This window comes from Perna viridis, chromosome 2 (genome assembly GCF_037379345.1).
Source record: "Perna viridis isolate PV_CMFRI_1.1 ecotype Kerala chromosome 2, ASM3737934v1, whole genome shotgun sequence".
Lineage (NCBI taxonomy): Eukaryota > Metazoa > Mollusca > Bivalvia > Mytilida > Mytilidae > Perna > Perna viridis.
This window is the reverse complement of record NC_142446.1, coordinates 51,637,768-51,659,255: the sequence shown is the minus strand read 5'-3', so window position 1 is coordinate 51,659,255 and position 21,488 is coordinate 51,637,768. Positions and strand designations below refer to the sequence as shown.

General features: G+C 31.7%; 2 protein-coding genes across 6 annotated transcripts in view; one reads left to right on the top strand and one right to left on the bottom strand.

Annotated features, from left to right (window-relative positions):
- The first annotated feature begins 99 nt into the window (after positions 1-99).
- On the top strand, positions 100-14,799 carry LOC148625694 (maleylacetoacetate isomerase-like). The gene is made up of 9 exons (XM_088569391.1): positions 100-217; positions 2,017-2,068; positions 3,480-3,550; positions 4,169-4,249; positions 6,192-6,269; positions 8,600-8,726; positions 9,674-9,776; positions 10,693-10,826; positions 12,063-14,799. Exons 1-8 carry the CDS (start codon positions 209-211, stop codon positions 10,820-10,822), a joined length of 651 nt encoding a protein of 216 aa, XP_088425517.1. The 5' UTR covers positions 100-208; the 3' UTR covers positions 10,823-10,826; positions 12,063-14,799.
- LOC148625693 (uncharacterized) overlaps positions 14,322-21,488 on the bottom strand; it is a 23,831-nt gene continuing 16,664 nt past the window's right edge. For all 5 annotated transcript variants that reach the window (XM_088569386.1, XM_088569388.1, XM_088569387.1 and 2 more), the window contains 5 exons: positions 20,383-20,453; positions 19,632-19,700; positions 19,043-19,237; positions 18,285-18,401; positions 14,322-17,579 (listed from right to left, as the gene is read on the bottom strand). In XM_088569386.1, the coding sequence (XP_088425512.1) occupies positions 17,382-17,579; positions 18,285-18,401; positions 19,043-19,237; positions 19,632-19,700; positions 20,383-20,453 (650 nt within the window). In that variant the 3' untranslated portion in view covers positions 14,322-17,381. The remainder of the gene's footprint in view (positions 17,580-18,284; positions 18,402-19,042; positions 19,238-19,631; positions 19,701-20,382; positions 20,454-21,488) is intronic.

Below are 21,488 nucleotides of genomic sequence, written 5' to 3'. Positions count from 1 at the left end.
TATGCAAATGATAATATCAATGTATAAAATGGACTAAAACATACAAACAAAAACAAAACACTTTATATGTCATAGTTTATAAATATGAATCATAAAGAAAATGGTTGTAGGATATTAGACCAAAATTGATTTATATTCGAAACAGAGGGTTAAGCAACAACTTTCAGGGTCGTAATTTAGATCGCCACCTAGCCCCGAACAAGCGACAATGACCAAGGTTTTTAATAATGTTAAGGCTAAAATGACTGCTCAATTCCGATATAATATATTAGCCGATACAATCACAGAAAAATTACACTATGCTATACTGTTGTCATTTAGTACTTCATCATTTGGTTAAATCATAAATTTGATTTTTATTTATGAAATGGTCTTCAGAATAACAATTGGCTTTTCTTCAACATTCTTGTAAAGTAAAATCTGATTTTAAGCAGGAATGTGTTAAAAGCACAGGGTCCATCCATTCCCAATCACTACTTATACATGTATAGATAGTCCGAATTTCCTCTGACCCTGCAACCCTCCTCTTTTTATTTGGATATTGATACGTCGGGTTGGGGTCAGAACGATGTGCCATACAAAAAGTTGAAGATTTGGTACCTTTGGAACGGAAGGGTAGCGGGCACATAATTTTTCAGCGGAATTTTGAAATATTCTGTTGGATTCTGGTTATAAAAATTGTTTCTACTCCGTTCCGTTCCAAAGGTAACAAGCTCCACCTACTCTCTATAACGGTTCAAAATGTCAAGAAAACAGGGTCTCTCATGGAAAATTATCGGAACTTCAATAATAAATGTAATTTTTGTAGCAAATTTGGTATCAGCATGCAGGAAAATGATTCCAGAATCGAACTAGGTAGGTATGACATGCACAATTTCAGCTTGAAAGTCGTTACAAGCGGTTGAAGGGTGATACTCTAAATCTCTAAATCTCGCTAAATCTCCAACTTTTTCTATGGCACATCGTTCTGACCCCAGCCCGACATATCAATAACCAAATAAAAAAGAGGAGGGTTGCAGGGTCAGAGGAAATTCGGATTAATGTATAGAATGTCACTTTTGCTCTGTCCCTTCATTTTGTATGAACCTAAAGGATTGCACAATGATACCGATAAATATGTTAATACACTATAATAAAACATATAATGAGCTAATTTTTCGGTCAACTAATGACCTTCTTCAGTGCATTAAATAAACTGAGTGTGTATGAAAGTAAATGGTCTGTGAACACAACTCACTACCTAATCGGGTGAATACCTGTGACATATTAAAATTTTATCAACAGTTAACAAAGATCTTGAACATTGTGTTATATACACTACACTGCTCCATCACATGAACAATTCCCAACTTAATGTTTCTTATTAATTCAGTGTGGGTGTAAAACATGGAGTTCTTCTTATCCGAAATCCCTCCCACTTCACTCTCTGATGTAAAGCGGAAGGGATTTTGGATAAAAGAACTCCATGTTTTACACTCACACTGAATTAATAAGAAACATTAAGTTGGAAATTGTTCGTGCGATGGAGCAGTGTAGTGAATAGAGTCGTCACATTCTGAGACATTTGTATATATATATAGATATATATTACAAGAAAGAGGAGTCTTTTTATCCCTGTATTGATGCATGTTTAATATGATGAAGGTGTAACCAGTAGGAAGGCAAAGTTGAAAATATTGACATTTTTATGCCTTTTACAGTTAAACATTTATTCAATTAAGATTTTTTTTAGCCATAATCTAACAAAATTTTAAGATGTGAACAATGAACATTTTTTGTTGTTAAAGATACAAAACTAGTTGATATCCTTACTGTGTATTACGAGTTAACTTCCCATCAGGCTGAATCAGGCTCTCAATTTGTGTATTAGTCAGAAAAAACTCTTAACAGATGTCATGATTGTGTGAGTTATAAACCACAGTATTAGTTTGAGTGATTTTTTTTTAGTATTTACAATGACCATTAAAACTGAAACAAATTGTAGTAGAATTAACATATTATTATTTTATATTGTAGCCAATTCTATATTCCTACTTTAGAAGTTCCTGTTCATGGAGAGTAAGAATAGGTACATGTACATTTATTTAGTTTTCACATATTGATGTATGGAAGAGTTCTTTGTGATGTCATCACTTACCTGTAATTTGGTGTTGGTTGGCAAAAATCCATTGAGTGGCATGGGAAATCAACTTCAGATCATCATAGCTTTTTTATTTTTAAGAGATAATTTAACAAATTCTTTTGGTTACCTACACTGCCAAAAAAAAACTTTTTATCCGTAGAAATTTTAAATAAATATTCAGTAATTAGACTCTATGAGCATGATATTTTTAAAATAATTTTATATGAAAATAGAGGTTTACATATAAATATCATTTCAAATTTATTTTTCAAGTAAGAGAGATAAAAATTCACATACAAAATGTGAATTACTTTATCTAAATGAAACATTTGACAAAAACAAAATTGGATATTAAAGGACAAAGTAATAAAGTTTTGAATATTGGGATTCTAATCATGATATTGTCAATTGTTTACTAGTTTTTTATTTGCCAACCAATTTGACACTTAATGATATGCAAATCAGTGAATATGACATCAATTAATGAGCAGTTATCTTATCCTTAACCACATAGACTTATCATCTTGGATGAAAAAACATATTGTGTACTCCTTTTTTATTTAGTAAAGAATTTCTTAAAGATTTCAGGTAACGGTACTTGATACATGAAATTCCCTTAGTGATTATCATCTAGCTGTGATACCCTTAAATTGTATCAATATTACCAGTAAGAAAACTAAATTAAATCAACCAAAAAAGGTCTGATAAGAAAGATATGGTGAATATGAATGTTCCATGGTAGGCAAAAAGGTTAATGAAGAAATCAAAGAATATGACATGAATAGATATGGTGAATATGAATGTTCCATGGTAGGCAAAAAGGTATATGAAGAAATCAAAGAATATGACGAGAATAGATAAGGTGAATATGAATGTTCCATGGTAGGCAAAAAGGTTAATGAAGAAATCAAAGAATATGACGAGAATAGATATGGTGAATATGTCAGAGACATCACCACCATCAGGATTAAAATGTCAGCCCAAGGCCACCCAGTGTCTTCAATGAACAACAAGGAAACCTCACTCCACAGGACTGGCTGTAGCTGTCCCAAAAACATCACTATACACAGGTACAGTGAAATAGTTGCCCTTATATACACAAGTAGCACAAAAATAAACTTCAGGTGAAAATGAAACAAGACATTAGGTGGCCAGAAATTTCTGACTTGGGACAGGCATAAAGCCTTTTTTCCGCTCATTGTAAATACAGACTGTTTTTTGTCAAGCCGCATCAAATACAAATATATATATATATATGTAGCTAGGGTGGCATGTGAATTATGTTTGAATTGCTTATTTCCACTTATAACAGAATTATCTTTTATTAATCCTTATGTATGTTATCATTTCTTTCCAGCGCTTGCTATGAAGAAAGTTGACTATGAATACTCTGCAGTTAATTTGAGGAATGATGGGGGGCAACAGCAGGTAATGACATAGAATTTCTTTAAGTAGTACTCCAGCTAAGAATCATGCAAAACATGATTCATGGTTTGAAAGCCTACACATTTTTATTTTAGATATTTTGTTAAAAAGTTATACTAAACAGAAATTAGCAAGTGGTTTTTCATGTAACCCCTGTTCATAAGAGATTTAAATTATATAGAATGTACTGTAGAATTAAAAAAAAATGGCACTAAAATACAGTTGAAACCATTGGATTTGCAATGTGAATTATCTGAAACCATTGGATTTTCAATGTGAAATTGGAATGTATATACATTTCATTACGTAGACCTATAAAACAACTTAATAACAAAAATAGAAATAGCCTTTTTTGGAGTGTATCACATATTACAAAATTTGCATGATTCTTACAAAGACTGCTACTTTGATCAAGTCAGCATGGTGGAACTAATCTTATTTTTGAAGTATAAGACTTTTTAGTAGACAAATCTCTCATGTGCAGGGAATCATCTGTGTCTCCGCGACACAATCAAGTTTCTAGAGTAGTCCTCCTTTGAGTGTTTTGGCTAAACAATTTTTTCCATGTGGAGTTCATTGGCATCACTTTGTTTAATTTGTTTTAATATTACTTGTTTTCAGATGTCTGATGACTACACTAATCTGAACCCAATGCAGCAAGTTCCAACCTTGGTCATCAATGGATGTGCCTTATCACAGTCGGTATGTATTCTTCTTTATTTTCTAACTGCACCATTATATATACGTATATTAATCAAATGTTTAGAACCAACATGAAAACACAAAAATTATTTCATTAAAAAGGTTTGTATAAAAATCACATAGTAAATTCATGTTTTCTGTAGGACTATATTAATGAAAAGAGTATATTTTTCATAGGATTTTGAAAATGATGCAGCAGCTGCAAAACAATTGTGGTCATTTAATGATTGCATGCTGGTGTTGTCTTCCATGTCTTAGGCATTATGTTGTCCAAACTATAACTTGAATATTATTATATGGATCTCTTTGAAATTGTACCACAAGGAGCCACACCTCAGGTTTTAAACTTGGCATGATTGTTTCTTAGGGATTGTTCATTTGTTCAGCATCATGAGATGGACCCATGCCAAAATTTTCAAAATGATTGGTCAACTGATGTAGGAGTTATGACCCCTGAAACAGTTTTTTTTTTTGCATTTTTTGCATGTGCAACTTTGAAAATCTTCTTCTCAAAATCCATTGCACAGAATTCAGTGAAAGTTGGCATATTTGTTCCTTAGGGTATCCCACACAAATTGACTGTTGGAATTGTTGATTCATGAAAAAATATGGTCGCCATTACTAAAAATAGAACATAGGGGTCAGATTGCAGTTTTTTGCAAATAACTCAAAAACCGTTGCCTTTACCGAATATCTGGCTTGGCTAAAATTGTTAAGCATCATGAGAAAGACGTATGCTGAAATTTTCAAAACCATTCATTGACTAATGTAGGAGTTACGACCTCTAAAACAGTTTTTTTGTTGTTTTTTTTCCACATGTACAACTTCTTCTCTAAAACCATATAAGATCATTGAATGAAAATAAGCATAATAGTTCCTTAGTGTATTGTGCTCAAAATGACTTGTTATTTTTAATCCGTGAATAGATATGGCTGCCTATACTAAAAATGGAACTTAAGGGTCATAAGACAGGTTTTTGAAAAAAATTCAAAAATTGTTGCCTTTAGCAAAATTCTGGTTCAGGTCATGAAAATGTTATGGAAAGCATTTCCAGCATTTGACATTTTAGTTGATTTTAACTTAGCCTGTCTCATTCCTCAAGTTTTTCAAATAAGCAAATGGTTAACCAGGTGAGTGATTCAGGCTCTCTTGAGCCTCTAGTTCTTGTGTATAGTGATTCATTTACTAGTAATATGATAATCCAGAGAAATTTTTTTCTTGTTTAAAATTTCAATTGTATTCAACATGAGACTTTTTATGAATAAGAATGCCTTGTTTTAGAGGAAGATCCAAATATAATGTCAAAAATATAGAATGTACATAACAAAAAATATCTATCAGTATCACTTTTTTAATGTCAATAGAAGGAAATAAGACATGGTGAATATGTACCATTGTATTTTATTGTAATTTCAAACATAGTTTATGGTCAATAGGGACAGAGGATTAGCAACATCCTATATATATATGTAGATGATCTGTAACATTAATGGCACAAAATCACTCTGGTGGAAGTGACATGTTTCAGAAATGACATAAGCAGTTAGGAAGTGATTGTTTGAACTTTTAACACCGATGCACATCATTTGTCATAGGAAGTCTTGCATATCCCTGCTGGTCAAGACATCAGGGGTATGACAATATAGTGGTGCATTATGAACAACGTCAAAAGTTTCTTTTTACAGTGAAACCTGTCTTAACCAGACCCTGAATAATCTGAAACCCCAGACACTTTTTAAAGTTCCTTTTCATCAATTTAAATATATTTAGAACTTAATAAACTGAACTTCAGTTTTAACTAAATGAATTTTACAGTCCAAAAGGGGTTCAGTCTAGACAGATTTGACTGTAGTACAAATAGCTTTGTCCTTTAAATGGCCTGTAAGCATTTTTATACACATGTTGGTACATTATAATTCAATGTTTAATTGATCTATTTAAGGTTGCAATACTAGAGTATTTAGATGAAGTGTACCCAGAACCTGCTTTACTTCCTAAGGACCCTCTAAAGAAGGCTCAGGTAACAAGGACATAAAATTGTATTCTTAAGTGAATCAGGCAAAATGGGGAAAAATCAGAAACATGCATGTCAAAAACCCATGGATGATATCTCTAAATGAAGAGGCCACTAATTGATCTCTTCATCACTGGATTTATTCAGAAATTTTTCAATACAATGTTAGATAAATGTGTTTTTGGACAGAGTTACCTACTCTTGACATGTTCATTTTCCGTGCATTTCAATAAAATTATAACTCAATTTACCAAAATGATAAGGAAAATTGTCCTTTTTTCCTTGATTCTGATGTTGCAAAAAGTACACTTTCAAAATGTGGGATTTTTTATACCATGTCCACCTTCTGCCTGATTCTTACAGAGACTGACACTTTCTATTTACTCATTGTTAAACCTAACATAATCAGTTTCGCCTGAAAGTTTAATACTCTCCAGGTGTAGACTCAAAGATGGGCAGAGTATTTTTACATGAAATGTTGACTTTTAGCATGTTCTACTTGCTTTGCTCGGCCTTTAATTCAATTTACACCTCCTAAAATCCTGGATCTGCCCTGCTCTTGTAAAGAAGACAATAATGTACATCTAGTTCATGGTTGAATTTTACTCCAACTTAAATACCACCTTGTTAAATTGTAATGGTTCGTATTTATTTGTTTATGGATGTGTTTCACTGTCGAATACAATATTTTACTCTAATTTCTATACAACCTCAAAAATGTTCTGTCGTTGTTGTCGTCATTTTTTACTTTTGTGTTTCTGTGCAATAATCTTTAGCTGTAGTGATCCAAATGTCATAAAATTTTGGTAACGGTATATTGTTACCTTACTGCAAGAGGAAGCTTGTTATTCCCAATGGAGTCACTGGCTCAGATCGATCTTGAAAAAGAGACCAAAAGTGGTAAAAAGGTGTTAATTTAAATTTGATGTAGAAGGTTTATTTTTCATTCAATTTTGACAATTTTTTTTCAAATTGTTTCTTGTAAAAATATGTTTACTTACCAGATTTAAAAAAGCATTTAGCATTTTCAGTCTACAAATGGGGGGTGCATAATGTGGCCACACCCTAAAAATCAAAACAGAATTTTTTTATTTTGGAAAACTGTATTTTTAATTTTTCAAATCATTTCAATGATTATTTTTATAAATTGTCTCTCTTCACAAGTGTCAGCTTTTCTCTATTAGTAATTATTTTTGAGATAATGGCGTACAAAGTAATCCATGAAAGCCCCCATGTAAGCAGAACTTTTACTTAATTGAATTTCAAAATATTGTGCAATATGTATCGAAATCAGTTGTTGTGCCCATAATGAACTATAAGTCCTTATTTTTAAGTGTGTCAAAAACTTATATTGTATCCACTCTTGCCCCAAGTGAAAAGAATTCAACTGTCTATGGTTGTATCATGCTGTGCTCAGTTAAGCTTTAGAACTCATATCTATTGGTGAATTTGAATTTACACATGTTGTTGAGCTAGGTGTACCCCCACTCATACAGGAAGGTGATATCAGGCAGCTGCCAATATTGCTTATAACATAAACCTATATACATGTATATAAAGCCATATACCATATGTGAAATCAGTCTGCCATATTAGAGCTGAGACTTAGGTGACAAAAATTTTCTCTATGATTCAATGTAGTGAAAAATGGGAAAGCCCCACCAAGCAGGCAATTGATATCGGACAGCACCCAAAATCACTTACAATGTATGAACCATCTATATAAAGCCAAATACCAAATATGAAATCAATCCATTCATTGGGAGTCAAGATAATTGCATAAAAAATTTGACAGATGAAAAGGAGAATAGAATGATGAACAGAAGGTATGATGGGCTGACAAACTGACAAGGTGATTCCAATATATCACCAATTTGTTGAGTGGGGATATAAAGAATTTAAAAGTTTTGTTGAACTAATTTTTTTGTTTTTTACTGCTGAGTTGTATGAGAAATGAATTTAACTAGTTATTTTCTTGTTAAGTAATTTATGTAAGGTATGAATTTCTGGCCTCTGTTTGTCCTGTTTTGTTTTCACTTTCAGTTTACTTTATGTTACTTGAGCATTTAGAGGAAATATTAAGCTGTGTCTGTGAATAATGTTTTTTTTTGGCCAACTACGGCCTGCCCAGTGGTATGAGAGTGTCCTCATCATTTATTGAAGATCCATTGGTAGCTTTGAGCTGACATATTTCATCCCGGTGGGGTTGTTGTCTCCTTGACATGTTCACCATATCCATTTGAATACATAAGATTTTTGAACCATTAGTGCACCATTAGACAAGTGCAAATAATTGCCGAAACCTACACATTCATTTTATCATTGATTTATTTCAGGTTAGAGAAATAGTTGAAACAATATGTTCTGGTATTCAGCCATTGCAGAACCTATCAGTTCTCCAGAAAATTGGTGATGAAAAAAGTAAGGAATGGGGAAAGTTTTGGATAAATAAAGGATTTATAGGTAAGTTATGATTTGAAAGTAATACTATGTATTGTAAAATGTAACCTGTTATTGAGTAATAAAAACTAGTCGTTTAAGGAGATAGACCTAGGGTAAGGGACATAACTATTGCAGTCAGTGATATGTTTGTATCATATTCAATTTACCCCAAAGCCTATCAAGCTTTCATTTGAAACAGAATGAAATCATTCCAAGTTACTTTGATGCTTACATGAGATTGATGTAAAATGCTGAAAACAAACGTTCCAATGATTTGTAAGAGTTGTGTCCTTTACCCCAGGTCTACCTCCTTAAATATATAAAGTGAATAGAAATGATGAATAACAACCACACCAAGATGTAAAATGTCATTTCAAGGCCATCCATGGGTCTTATATGAACAATGAGGAAACCCTCACACCACAGGGCAGGCAGCAACTGGACCCAAAACAACATTATACACAGGTACAGCGAAATAGTTGCCTCTGTATACTCCAGCAACATAAAGTAAACTGAAAGTGAAACAAGATATGCAGAGACCAACCAGAAATTCCTGACATAGGACAGGAGCAAAAAATGTGGTGTAAGAAGTACTTTGGCATGATCACCACCCTCCCCCTTTTAAAACTAGCATGTACACTTTGTCCCCATACTGTGAAAAAAAAATATATATATATTTTCTTATGCTGAACTAACAAAAATAACTGTACAATTTGTTATTATTAAACATTTAAAAAATATCACTTTGACTACAACTTGTCATTTGTAGAAAACAATGAATGAATTCCTTGTGTGCTAAGTAAGAAGAACCATTAAGCTTTACAATAGGAATTCATTTTGAATACCTGTATTTTCAGTAACTTCCTGTGACATTCAATTCCAGTGGTAAAATATAAAATATAACTCAGTCCAACAAATTTTTAGTTGCAACAAATCATATACTAGTAAGAGTTTTTTTTTATTTTAAGCATTGGAAATCATGTTGAAGAAGACAGCTGGAAAGTACTGTTATGGCGACCAAGTAACTATGGCAGATTTGTGTCTTGTTCCACAAATTGGCAATGCTCTAAGGTATGTACTGTGTATCTTGTCACTTCACAATTTGGCAGTGCTCTAAGGTAGGTACTGTGTATCTTGTCACTTCACAATTTGGCAATGCTCTAAGGTATGCTCTGTGTATCTTGTCAATTCACAATTTGGCAATGTTCTTAGGCATGCACTGCATTTCTTGTCACTTCACAATTTGGCAGTGCTCTAAGGTAGGTACTGTGTATCTTGTCACTTCACAATTTGGCAGTGTGCTCTAAGGTATGAACTGTGTATCTTGTCACTTCACAATTTGGCAATGCTCTAAGGTATGCACTGTGTATCTTGTCAATTCACAATTTGGCAATGTTCTAAGGCATGCACTGCATTTCTTGTCACTTCACAATTTGGCAGTGCTCTAAGGTAGGTACTGTGTATCTTGTCAATTCATAAATTGGCAATACTCTAAGGTATGCACTGTGTATCTTGTCAATTCATAAATTGGCAATACTCTAAGGTATGCACTGTGTATCTTGTTAATTCATAAATTGGCAATGCTCTAAGGTATATACTGTATTTCTTGTCACTTCGCAAGTTGGCAATGCTTTAAGTATGTACTGTGCATCTTGTCACACCCATGTTTCAGTTAAACATATTTTGGTTTCAAAACTGTGAACTTTAGGTATTTTATTTATTTCTTTGTTCATAAAAACACTTTGTTGGTGATTAAAGTACATACACATTTACAGTAATTTTAAAATAAAAACTGTAAAGTGGTTTAGTTTTCTTTTGAAGGGCAGTGTGGTGTTAAGCCCCAGATATGTTACCTAGCTAGAAGTCCCCTTTTTTGACAAAAAAATACATTCTTTGGAGTCAAATCTTTAGAGACAATCGGTGAATCTCTGTTTTTTTTTGTGAGAACAAACGTAAACAACTTGATCAATTTTATTCATTTTTTTAGGTTTAGTGTTGACATGAGCCAATTCCCAATTATAAATAGAATCAATGATGAACTCTCTAGTTTAGAGGCTTTCAAGGTTGGTCATGCATTTGTACAGCCAGACTGTCCTGAAGATCTGAAACAGAAATGAGCAGGTATATTTTCAACCTAAAAGAGATTTTTTAAAACCAAATCCATTCTTGTAAATGATATCTTTTTTCTAATGCTCAAGTAATTGCTTCATTTATATTTTATTATATGTCTTTACCATTTAAACCATGAAAAACATCTAACTTTTTCCCGGTAACCATGTCTGTCAACATTTTTGTATTATTTATTGAAAGTATACCTTGCACTGTTATTTTATCACTGTGTAGATGTGTGATTTCCAGTTTAAACCTATTTACCTTTTTGTATAAAAACATAATTAGGTTTCTTGTCTTTGTTTTACCCCTTCCCACATGAAAAGCATGAGGAATAAAGTGATCATGGTGTCCATCTGTCCGCCCCATTTCTCCAGTTCCAATCTGCAACCACTCTGAAACTGCTGATTAGAATTTGATGAAACTTTCACAGAATCTTAACGATGTGATGCCATTATGCACCTTCTACTTTGTTTTTTTGGTCTAAATGACTCTTCAAATTTCTGGATGCAAAACATGGACTTTGTCATTTGTTGTACAAGGATGGCCATCTATTAATCTGCAACTCCTCTGAAACTGATGAATGGAATTTGATGAAACTTTCACAGAACGGATTCTTTATCACATGATGCCATTGTGCACCTTCAATTTTTCCTGTCTGAATGCCTTAAATCACTTATTTGCATTATCAAACAATAAATTCTACATCAACTGTTGGATGAATGTCATATGTTACTAACTAGGACCCACTTTAATATTTTTTAAAATTATTTATATTAACTTATTTGACTATTTTCTCCACAAGTGTTAAATATCAGGAATGTAAAAATACATTTCCATGATCCTTGACAATTACTATCTTCTTAGGGATCTTAGTACGACAATTTACGTAGTATTTGAAGGGTGTTTAACTTGTTATCTGAATGTAAGTAAACTTAATGCACAAAAATATTGGAATGATTGATAGATTGATAGTATGTGACATTTCAAGCTTGTGGGCTGCATTCCTTTGTTCAAAGATGTAGTAAGTGCTCTGTCAAGTCTTGGATGCTGATATTTTCCTGATTTTGATTGATGGGTATATTTAGATAACATACATTTGATTAACCTATACATCTATGTTAACAGTGCAAACTTCTGCCAGCAGTTTAATAATTTGATGGTTTTATTGTAAATGATTAATGCTTCAAGAGAGAGTGTTCTTGCTTATTTTGTCACCAGTTTTAATACTTCTTCTTTTTGTTGCAGCTTCTCATGTATGCGGAAAACAATTTTGAGGTAGATGAGCAGGACTCTGTGAGAAAAACTTAATGAGATCTGATAATTGTGGCAGCTATCCCAATGATTTGAAAGTGCTAAATAAATATTTTATTATAGAAAACAATCTCATTTTTATACGAACACAAAAAAATCCTTGTTGTTGCCATTCTTGTTTATAATTTTTTTTTCAGTGCAATATCTTTAGTTGTAAAGAACCAAATGTCTTGATTTATTCTTATATAGTTACTTTTTGCTAGAGGAAGCTTGCTATATAAAATGGGGTCACTCTGGCTCTAACCATATTGGCAAAAGGGGCCAAAAGGGGTAATATAGGAGTTTATAGATAATTTATATAGAAGGTTTCTCATTCAATTTTAACAATTCTTGTTTTAAATGATATGAATAATTAACAAATTTGAATAGCATTTAGCATTTTGAGTCTGTAGGGAGCAAAAATGGGGCCACACTCTAAAAATCAAATTTTAAAAAAAGTTTGGATTCATTATAAAAACCCCTGTCTTTCATTCAGATTTCAGATATCTGTTATGGTTTTTGAGCTATAAGGGGCCAAAGAGGGTCAAAAACATCATTTTTTGGAAGATACTTAAAATCTAATTTTAATGATTTTTTTCAAAATTGTTCTTCTATACATGGGGTTTTAAGATGTATACTTATTATTATTTATAAATTTGCTATGCTATTTCCACAGGGCTGTGTGGTTATGTGGAACTAGTATTACTGGCACCTATTATTCTAGTCCCTAATATACATGTACTACACTACCATATACACATATTCCTTCCTTTTTGTTTTGTTAATATTTTTACAGTGAGTTTCAGTCTTCTTATATTGTAACAGTTTTATGACATTTCAACACATTGTCAGTGTTTTCCTCAGAAAATTCAAATAGCATCCTAGTAAACTAGAAAATTTGAATAGCATCTTTTCTTTTGAGGTTGTGTTCCTTTACCTAAAAATATGTTGTCAACACAGAAAATCATGAGATCCACTGCTTGTAGTAAAATAGATTGACAAATTTTTATGGTCAGGAAATTCAGACTTTAAGTAAAATCTCAACATTTGCAGATTGATTAGGAATGAATGTCGCTCAAATCCACATTTTTCTTGTCTTCCCTCTTTCACTGGTTGAGTAAAATGTTTCCCTGCAATAAACTGCTGTACAGCCATTGATTCACTAGGTTAACTAACCCTCCTATATTGGGGATGACCTGTGGCATAATGGTTGGCATGCTGGACTTCAGTAGTGAGGCTGATAGTGCCGTAGGGCAAGAATACTTCAAATGGATAAAAGGGAATGTTATCCCTACCAGTATTCCTTATCTATGTTTCCAAATTTTTGGTGGTGTTCAAATTTATGATCATACAGTAGTTTTAGTTTCAAGGTTCTCTTATTCATATTAGTTAACCATGGGGGTTATAATACTGGATACTCCACTTACCTTAAATGTTAAAAGTTAAAAAAAATATGTTGAAATTATAACAAGATGTTGCATGCTAAGTCATGAGAAGAATACATCCACACAACCATTTACACTAAACAAGAAATAGATAATCTAAGAACATGGAAAGGGGAGATACCATACAAGTCATCATGCAAAAGCAATATAAAAAACGTCTAAGCATTCCCTTCAAATGATAACTGAAAAAATCTGTTACTGAAAAGTGTAACATTTGGACACTTCTGAATCAATTTTTCTGCCTTTCTAAAACACCCTACTCCAAACAGAAATCAGTGATATTTTTGGGGTTTTTGATCCTCAATGTCACCAGTCTATCACTGGAACTTTACAACTATTTCTGAACACTATACAAAAATATAGTCCAAATTAATTCCTTTTATATCATTCAATACCTCTTTTATAACAAGTAAATATGTTTCTTGTAATTTATCAGCTCAGTATTATTCTACTATTTATGCATATAAAGTTAAGATGTAGTCTTCATATCAACTCAAGATTTGAGGGACTCCTTTTTGGTCTTGAAAGATATTTAGTAATAAATTTACATTTAGGGAATTTATTTCTTGCAGTAATGTGTCTGGAAGGATAAAATGTGTTAAATATATAAGTATATACCCCCACCCAAAACTTTGTTTTGTATAAAAAGAAGTAAATTGCTGTAAAGTTGCTTTTTTATTCAATGGTATCAGAAAGTTAAAGAAAGTTTTACTATAACAAACTCATGGGCAACATTCAGCTCATGGCAACATAAAGTAAAATACTAAACTATTGTTTAAGAAGACAGTTTATTGAATGGATAATGAATGAACTTTCAATGACATGAATTATGACAACAATAGCAAAATATTTAAGTAGTACTCCGGCTAAGAATCATGCAAAATGTGATTCATGTGTGAAAAAGCCTACATATTTTTATTTTTGATATTTTGTTTGAAATGCCATAGTAAACAGAAATTAACAGTTGGTTTTTCATATACCCCGTGCTCTTAGGAGATAAAAATTATACAGAATGCACTGTAGATTTCAAAATTAAGGGAGATAACTCTGTAAATGACACTCAAATACAATAGAATCTATTAGATTTTCAATGTTGATTATCTCCTAAGAGCAGATTCAAATAAATAATTACACATTCATAATATAGACCCATAAATCAACTTAATATCAAAAATAAAAATATGTAGCTTTATTTTTAGGTACATCACATTTTACAGATTTTGCAAGATTTTTACTAAGACCACTACTACCAAATACTGATCAAAATCAAAACAAAAGCACCATGTTTTTGACAAACTTAATATAAATAATGTCATATGAATATCAATAATTGACAGCATGTCATCAATATCAATATATTAAATGCAAAATAATCATGGTAGTTCAATGTTAAACAATTGTTTTATCTGTGCTTTCAAATTATCAACTGTAGCAATCTTGAAAATAGTCTAAGTCAATCTAGCAGAATATGACCCTTAATTTAAACAAATAGCAACAGAAGATTTTTAAATTCTAATCAATAGCATTATGACCCACTTAAACACAAAAATGTGTAAGAAAATAATAGTGGAAACCTCAAAATATGCATTCCTAAGGAAATTAACATTGGAAAGGGGAGATAACCCCATAAAAAAAATTGCTGAAATAACATCAAAATTATATACATAATCATAATTATGCATAATCTGATAAATAAAATGTAGAGGGAGTAGACAATTAGCATTGATAAGAGGATCATATACACCTAATAGGGTTTTCATATCTTATCAAACAACAACCTAGATTTAGCAACTAAATAGTAAACCATGTGTCTATATTTTTAGAAGATGAAGTTTGAGAATTCCAGTTTTGATGAAACTGATTAAGTAAGTCTACTTTTTGTAGTTAAAAGATTATTTTAACAGTTACAGCTGTGGATAAAGGTATACAGTTATAAACAACTCCAATTTTGAATTTTTTTCAAAATGATTGAAGTTCTAGAAAATAAGCTTTATCTGTAATTAAAAATTACCCAAAAAAATAATTATATGATACATAAGATTTGTTACTATCATGGGCAGTCTAATATGTGATATGGTCAATAAGAAGCAAAAACTCCATCAAAGTATCATACTTAATATGAAATTGACAAAAATGGAACAAAAAACTGAAAAAAACCTGTATATTTCATAAAATTATCTCCCTTTTCCAATGTAAATGTAAATGCTTATTTTGAGCTTTCCGCAAATTAGAATTTGTTAGACCTTTTCTGAGTATATATGGGGAATAATATTTGAATCAAAACATTTTCTGTTGCAATTTGTTAAGTTTATTTTGACTAAAAGGCTCAAATGTAATCAAGTTTCACTTTGTAAATAAATGCATTTTTAAGTACCAATCCATATAGAATTCTACTTTCATAGCTAGTTTGGTTTTCACAAATTGTAAACTGAATTAAAACTACCAGAAATTTGGAAAAAATTTATTTTAAGTACCAATCCATATAAAATTCAGACACTGCCTATGGTAAGGTGATTCATGGTAGAGAAAAACCCATGAAACAAACGATGCTATTTTGGTCTACATAATTTTATGCTATATTTTTATGTGACAATAACCCTTTCTGTATTTAGAAAACTACACTTCAGACTCCCACAAAAATCAACCAAATCAAGAAAGATAACTCTTGCAAAATGCTAATTTCTTGTACAATCTACATAAATTTCATCTCACAAAGTGCAGCACCCAAATGAAAAACTAAGACTGATTATGTGGTCTATAGCTGTTTCTGAGCAGGAAATAAAACTAAATTTGGTGAGTTTTTGACATACATGAATCACCTCCAGTCTGATTTTTATAAAGACTGCTACTTAAGTATATATTTATGCAGGGTGTACTTGATTGAAATTTGTAGTAACAATAAGTTTACAGGTTTATTTTAAAATATTTTCCTGTATGAACTCAACTGCTGGCTAAAAAAATCATAGTGAAATCAAAGCAACTAAACTATAGTATCGTTGAACTTTAATATCTCTACACTACATTGTTAAGGACAGTAATGACGGCACCTAATTTTGTCATGTTTCCACCCAAGATGGAACTAGGGTAAATTATAACATTTTGATACAATTTATTTACTGAGTTCTGTTTTCTGTACACATTTAAAAATCAAAATTATTCAATTTATTTTGGCACAGAAATATTTAAGTATGTAAGCAAAAAGGAAAATAGCTATATATTATATTCATATTTCCAAATTGTGCCTCCACTGTGCTTAGTGTTTACACTTTGACTCCTTCATTTAGAGCGGAGACAACAAAATTTATGCTGACAGAACTGAATCACGGTAGACATCATGTTGCAGAAAATTTTAAGCTAACATAAATTTTACACAGATGTGCAAAAATAAGTGAAGTACATACAAATTCAGCTTGAAATTGACCAATATTAGGAGAAAATTTTAATAAGGTGTATTAAAAAAAATGAAATTATCTCCCCTTAGATAAATTACTTGTAGCTTGAACCTACAAACTATTTTTCTTGAGAAAAAAAAAACAAAGTTCTATATACCCGTCTCTGAACACACTACAACCTACTGAGCACATTATGACTTGGAATTTCAATGTAAAAGTTATTTACGAAACAAGTACAATGCCCATATAAGACTTAATGTCAGCAAGAGGTTGTATTTTTGTCACAGTGACATTTTACTGAATGGCAGTCAGTACAAAAATGACACAAGTTAGAATTTAATTTAACCAGAGTGTTGGCTGGTTGACAAGAGTACTGTCATGTCAACAGATGGTAGAATCACATTGAGATTTTAAGCCCAGAATAACAATAAATTCTCTCAGGATCCTCCAAAGGTCTCTCTAGGACAGTACCACAAGTGTATTTTACAATATCTGAAATCTTGTCCTGATTCTTTTCCTGAACACACACATCTGTATTTAACTGTTCTAAAGTCTGAATCTACTGGTCTATCAATCTCTACTCGAGTATATTGACCGTACCGTACTGTACAGTACACGGACATCACAACTTGTGTCTGCAATATAAATGCATTATGTTTATAAGACAGGAACTCAAAATACAATTAGATAATATACAGATGCTTAAAATTATACTCTATTGTAGTGCGAATAATTTGGGATTGAAAACAATTTTGGGGGTTAGGAGATTTAAACCAATCCAATTATGTGATAACACCAGGTACAAGACATTACACACATGCATGCATGTACATACATCTTCAAAACATTTTTTTTTTAAAAGTTAGTAATCAAGTATACCGGTAGTTACTATCGAAAAATAATATATGTTTGAAAAAGAAGAATAAACCTGCTAAGATAGTACATTAATGACTACAGATACCCCATTCCATATTTTCAAAATGAAAAAAAAAGGCCACAGCTCCTGGTTGGCTAAAAATATTCATGCTAATAAAACATGATCTGTGCTTCCTGTATCATAGCATTGACTATTGTCAAGTTTGAAAAATATGATCAAGGAATTCTTTGTATTATACAGATAGCAGTGTTTTACTGAATGTTCCCAGAGTAATAAATTTGAATAATTCACTCTGTGAAATAAATTAAGTAATTTCACTTTCAGACTTTCTCCCCTCACAACCTCAATATCAGTACGCCTTTCACAAAATTTAAAATTCATGCTGAAAAAAGCAACAAATAATGGAGGAAATCTATATAATAAATAAATATGTCTTGATATCTTATCTTTCTCAATCAAATACCTTAAGATCTTCATCACGAGGGAAATAAGCTGTTTTGGTATTCTGTTCGGCATTTGTTGATCCTACAGAATACTCTTGCATAAAACATGCTGTCAGGTTACCAACACCTTGAGGACCCTAAAAACATCAAAGATTTCTGATTAATTGATAATTATTTACATGTACATATTTCCTAAGATGAATTTTGAAAAAAAAAAAAAATAAATTATACAATAATGTTACTCTACATGAATCAAGTAAATGAATTAAACATAAAAATACTCACTGAAAATGCTAAATAAAGCTTCTACAATGAGTTTTACAGCAATATTTTTAATCAAGTTATCTTTGCTCATTCAATACTCTAAAAGGTACATGGGTTACTCATCAATTGTTCTCATTGTTAACACTTGCATGATTCTCAAGGTGGTTATGGCAAAAAATGCTGCATATTTTTTATGGTCTCCTATGACTATATGCTAGTCTAATTGTTATTTTTTTAATTTTTGTGAACCAAAACCGTCAGTTTATACCCTGATTATGTTTGGGGGATCTAGAGTTGGTTTTACCTCCCTCAAATCACAATCACCGGAGATAAAGATTCAAACTTTTTATCAAACACAGGTCTAAATACCTATAGAATAACAGCAAGTTTAAATCACATTATCAAACTTGAGGAATTTATCAGATAATTGTCATTTAAACAAAGAAAGACTAACTCTATCCCCTGAACATCATCATTGCATGTGCTATAATTAAACTAGTCTTGAGTAACCTACCATTGGTCCAGGCATTTTACTAATGGTATCTAACTGGTATTGCACTGAGTTGTTCATTGATGTTAGACTAGATGTATAGTTCTGATGAACTGAAAATATTCTGTCTTGGTTCAAATTGGCTATCTTATCTGTCACTTTAATTTTGTTATCAAAGCTTGTAAAATTTGATGACACTGAATTTTCTAGATCTAATACCTGTCAACATAAAGTATCAATACATAACATAATAATACCAAAAAAAAACAAACAAATAATGAAAACATTGTTACTCAACATTCTTTTTGATACTTTTCAATATAAGGGTGGTCTACTTCACATGACATGAAAATATATAATTAATCATTCTCAAATTTGGATAGTAATAATCTCAGTATTTTGTTCCTAAAATTTTCACAAAAATTGCAAACATACAAATTAATGATGACAGTATTAGCCCAGTATTATTGAGAAAGGTGTATATATAGAGGTAAAAAATAAAATGGTTCAAAAAGTCTGGTTGATTAAATAGAAAAAACCAGTAATTACTGGAGACCCTCTTCTCCTTTTTGGATTATCTGGAATACATAGATTATAGTATACATGTACTTACTTTTTGACCAAGTTGAGCAAGATGTTCAAATGACAAATTTCCCGCCATTAAACTTTCTACTTGTGATATCTAGAAAAATAAAAGGTATTATTAGATCTAAGGAGGCCTCATTGCAATGGACCAATTCAGGAATTCCACTTTCGGAAACAATGTTGCATTGTCACAGCGTACTCATGAAATGCATTTTGACCAATCAAATATGTCACGGACATTAGCATCTCAGAATGTGATACAGTTTCTGAATCTGAAGTTTGCTGTTTTGTGTAATGTTATAAAATTACATATTGGTATCACATGATCGTTTATTATTTTTTTTCAAAGCACCCTAACTATTTCAGCAAAACACAATCTCTAGATTGAGAGGGGCAGACCAAAAAAAAACACATACATAAAGAGGAACATACAGACAGGTGTAAACACACAGAGGGACTCACAAATTTACATTACGCCTGCATTGTGTTGGGGCACACACAAACAGAAGGACTCGCACTATAAGTAAAAGCCTCCAATGTTTAGGGGTATGTAACACCCACATTAAGTTGGACAGACAGAAGCACAGACACACATACACACACAAAAATGGACTCCTCCTATTAATAAAAGCCTCCATTGTATTGGGGCATTAAACATACAAAAAAGCAGACAGATGCACACACATACACACACATGAACACACACAGAGGAACTCACACTAAGTCTCCATTGTGTTAGGGCACTGAACAATGAGCATGGGAAGAAGTATCAGACTCACCCTATCCTGTAAAGTATCTAAACTTTTTTCTAAAGAAGAGACTTCTGTCTTGAGATTCTTGGCTGTTGAATCTGAAAGAGCACAAAATATTTTTTATCTAAAACAGCTATAAATATATATTTTCTAGGTTATTTCATTGACAATTTATCTTTTTTCTATAGTAGTTCATGAAAATCATAATCATCAGACCATAGCTAGATCATGATATTTAAGTACCATTCTGTGTAAGAATCAGGCAAAATGTGCATAAGGTGTGGCACAAGAATAAAAATACACAGAGATTTTATTGCATTGTCCAAGCACTTATACATCATAACCTCCAGAAATGACCATCAAAGTGTTTGTTAAGTTTGCCTTTTTAAGATATTGATGTGTCATTTTTAGTTAAAATGCATATTGAAAAAAATTTTGTACTTTTATCCTATATGAGAAGTCAAAAAATGTCTTCATCACATATGCCTCAGGATAAATTTAAATAGCTTTTCAGTTGTTTTCTAAATGTATTGAATATATTTGAGGCAAATAGACCAAACTGAGAATTGTGCCACCCATTGCCTGATTATTACACAGAATGGTACTTAATAGTCCATCCCTAATGATGAGTGAGGTTTGTATATTTGAACAAAATAAACACAATGTAAAAAATTACAATGTAAAATGGGCAATTACAATGGATTATCTCCAAATGAAGAATGATAATTGCTGAAGTAGTGTCAACGTCCTACATATCCCACATTGATGCTGTAATGGAGTGCACTTGTTTACTTTTTTTTTCTCAAGGAAAACTAGTAATAATATTTTGCAATAGTTTTAATGATCTTTCCAGTGATGTAATTTTTGTAAATGTCAATTGAATCATTAAAATCCAATTCAAGCTTCATTGATGTAGGAAATACCCCCATATTCCAGATGTATATAATGATGATGAAAAGGCATTTCCTAAAATCTAGTCTTTTGTCTTATTAGCAAAACCAGTGGATTGGAAAGTTTAGATAAAGTTTGATTTTTCATATGCCGATGAGAAAATCCTTTAAAGTAATAATTAAGCTGATTTCAAAACCATCTACTTGCTAGAAAAATATATTACAAAACAGTAAAAGAAATAG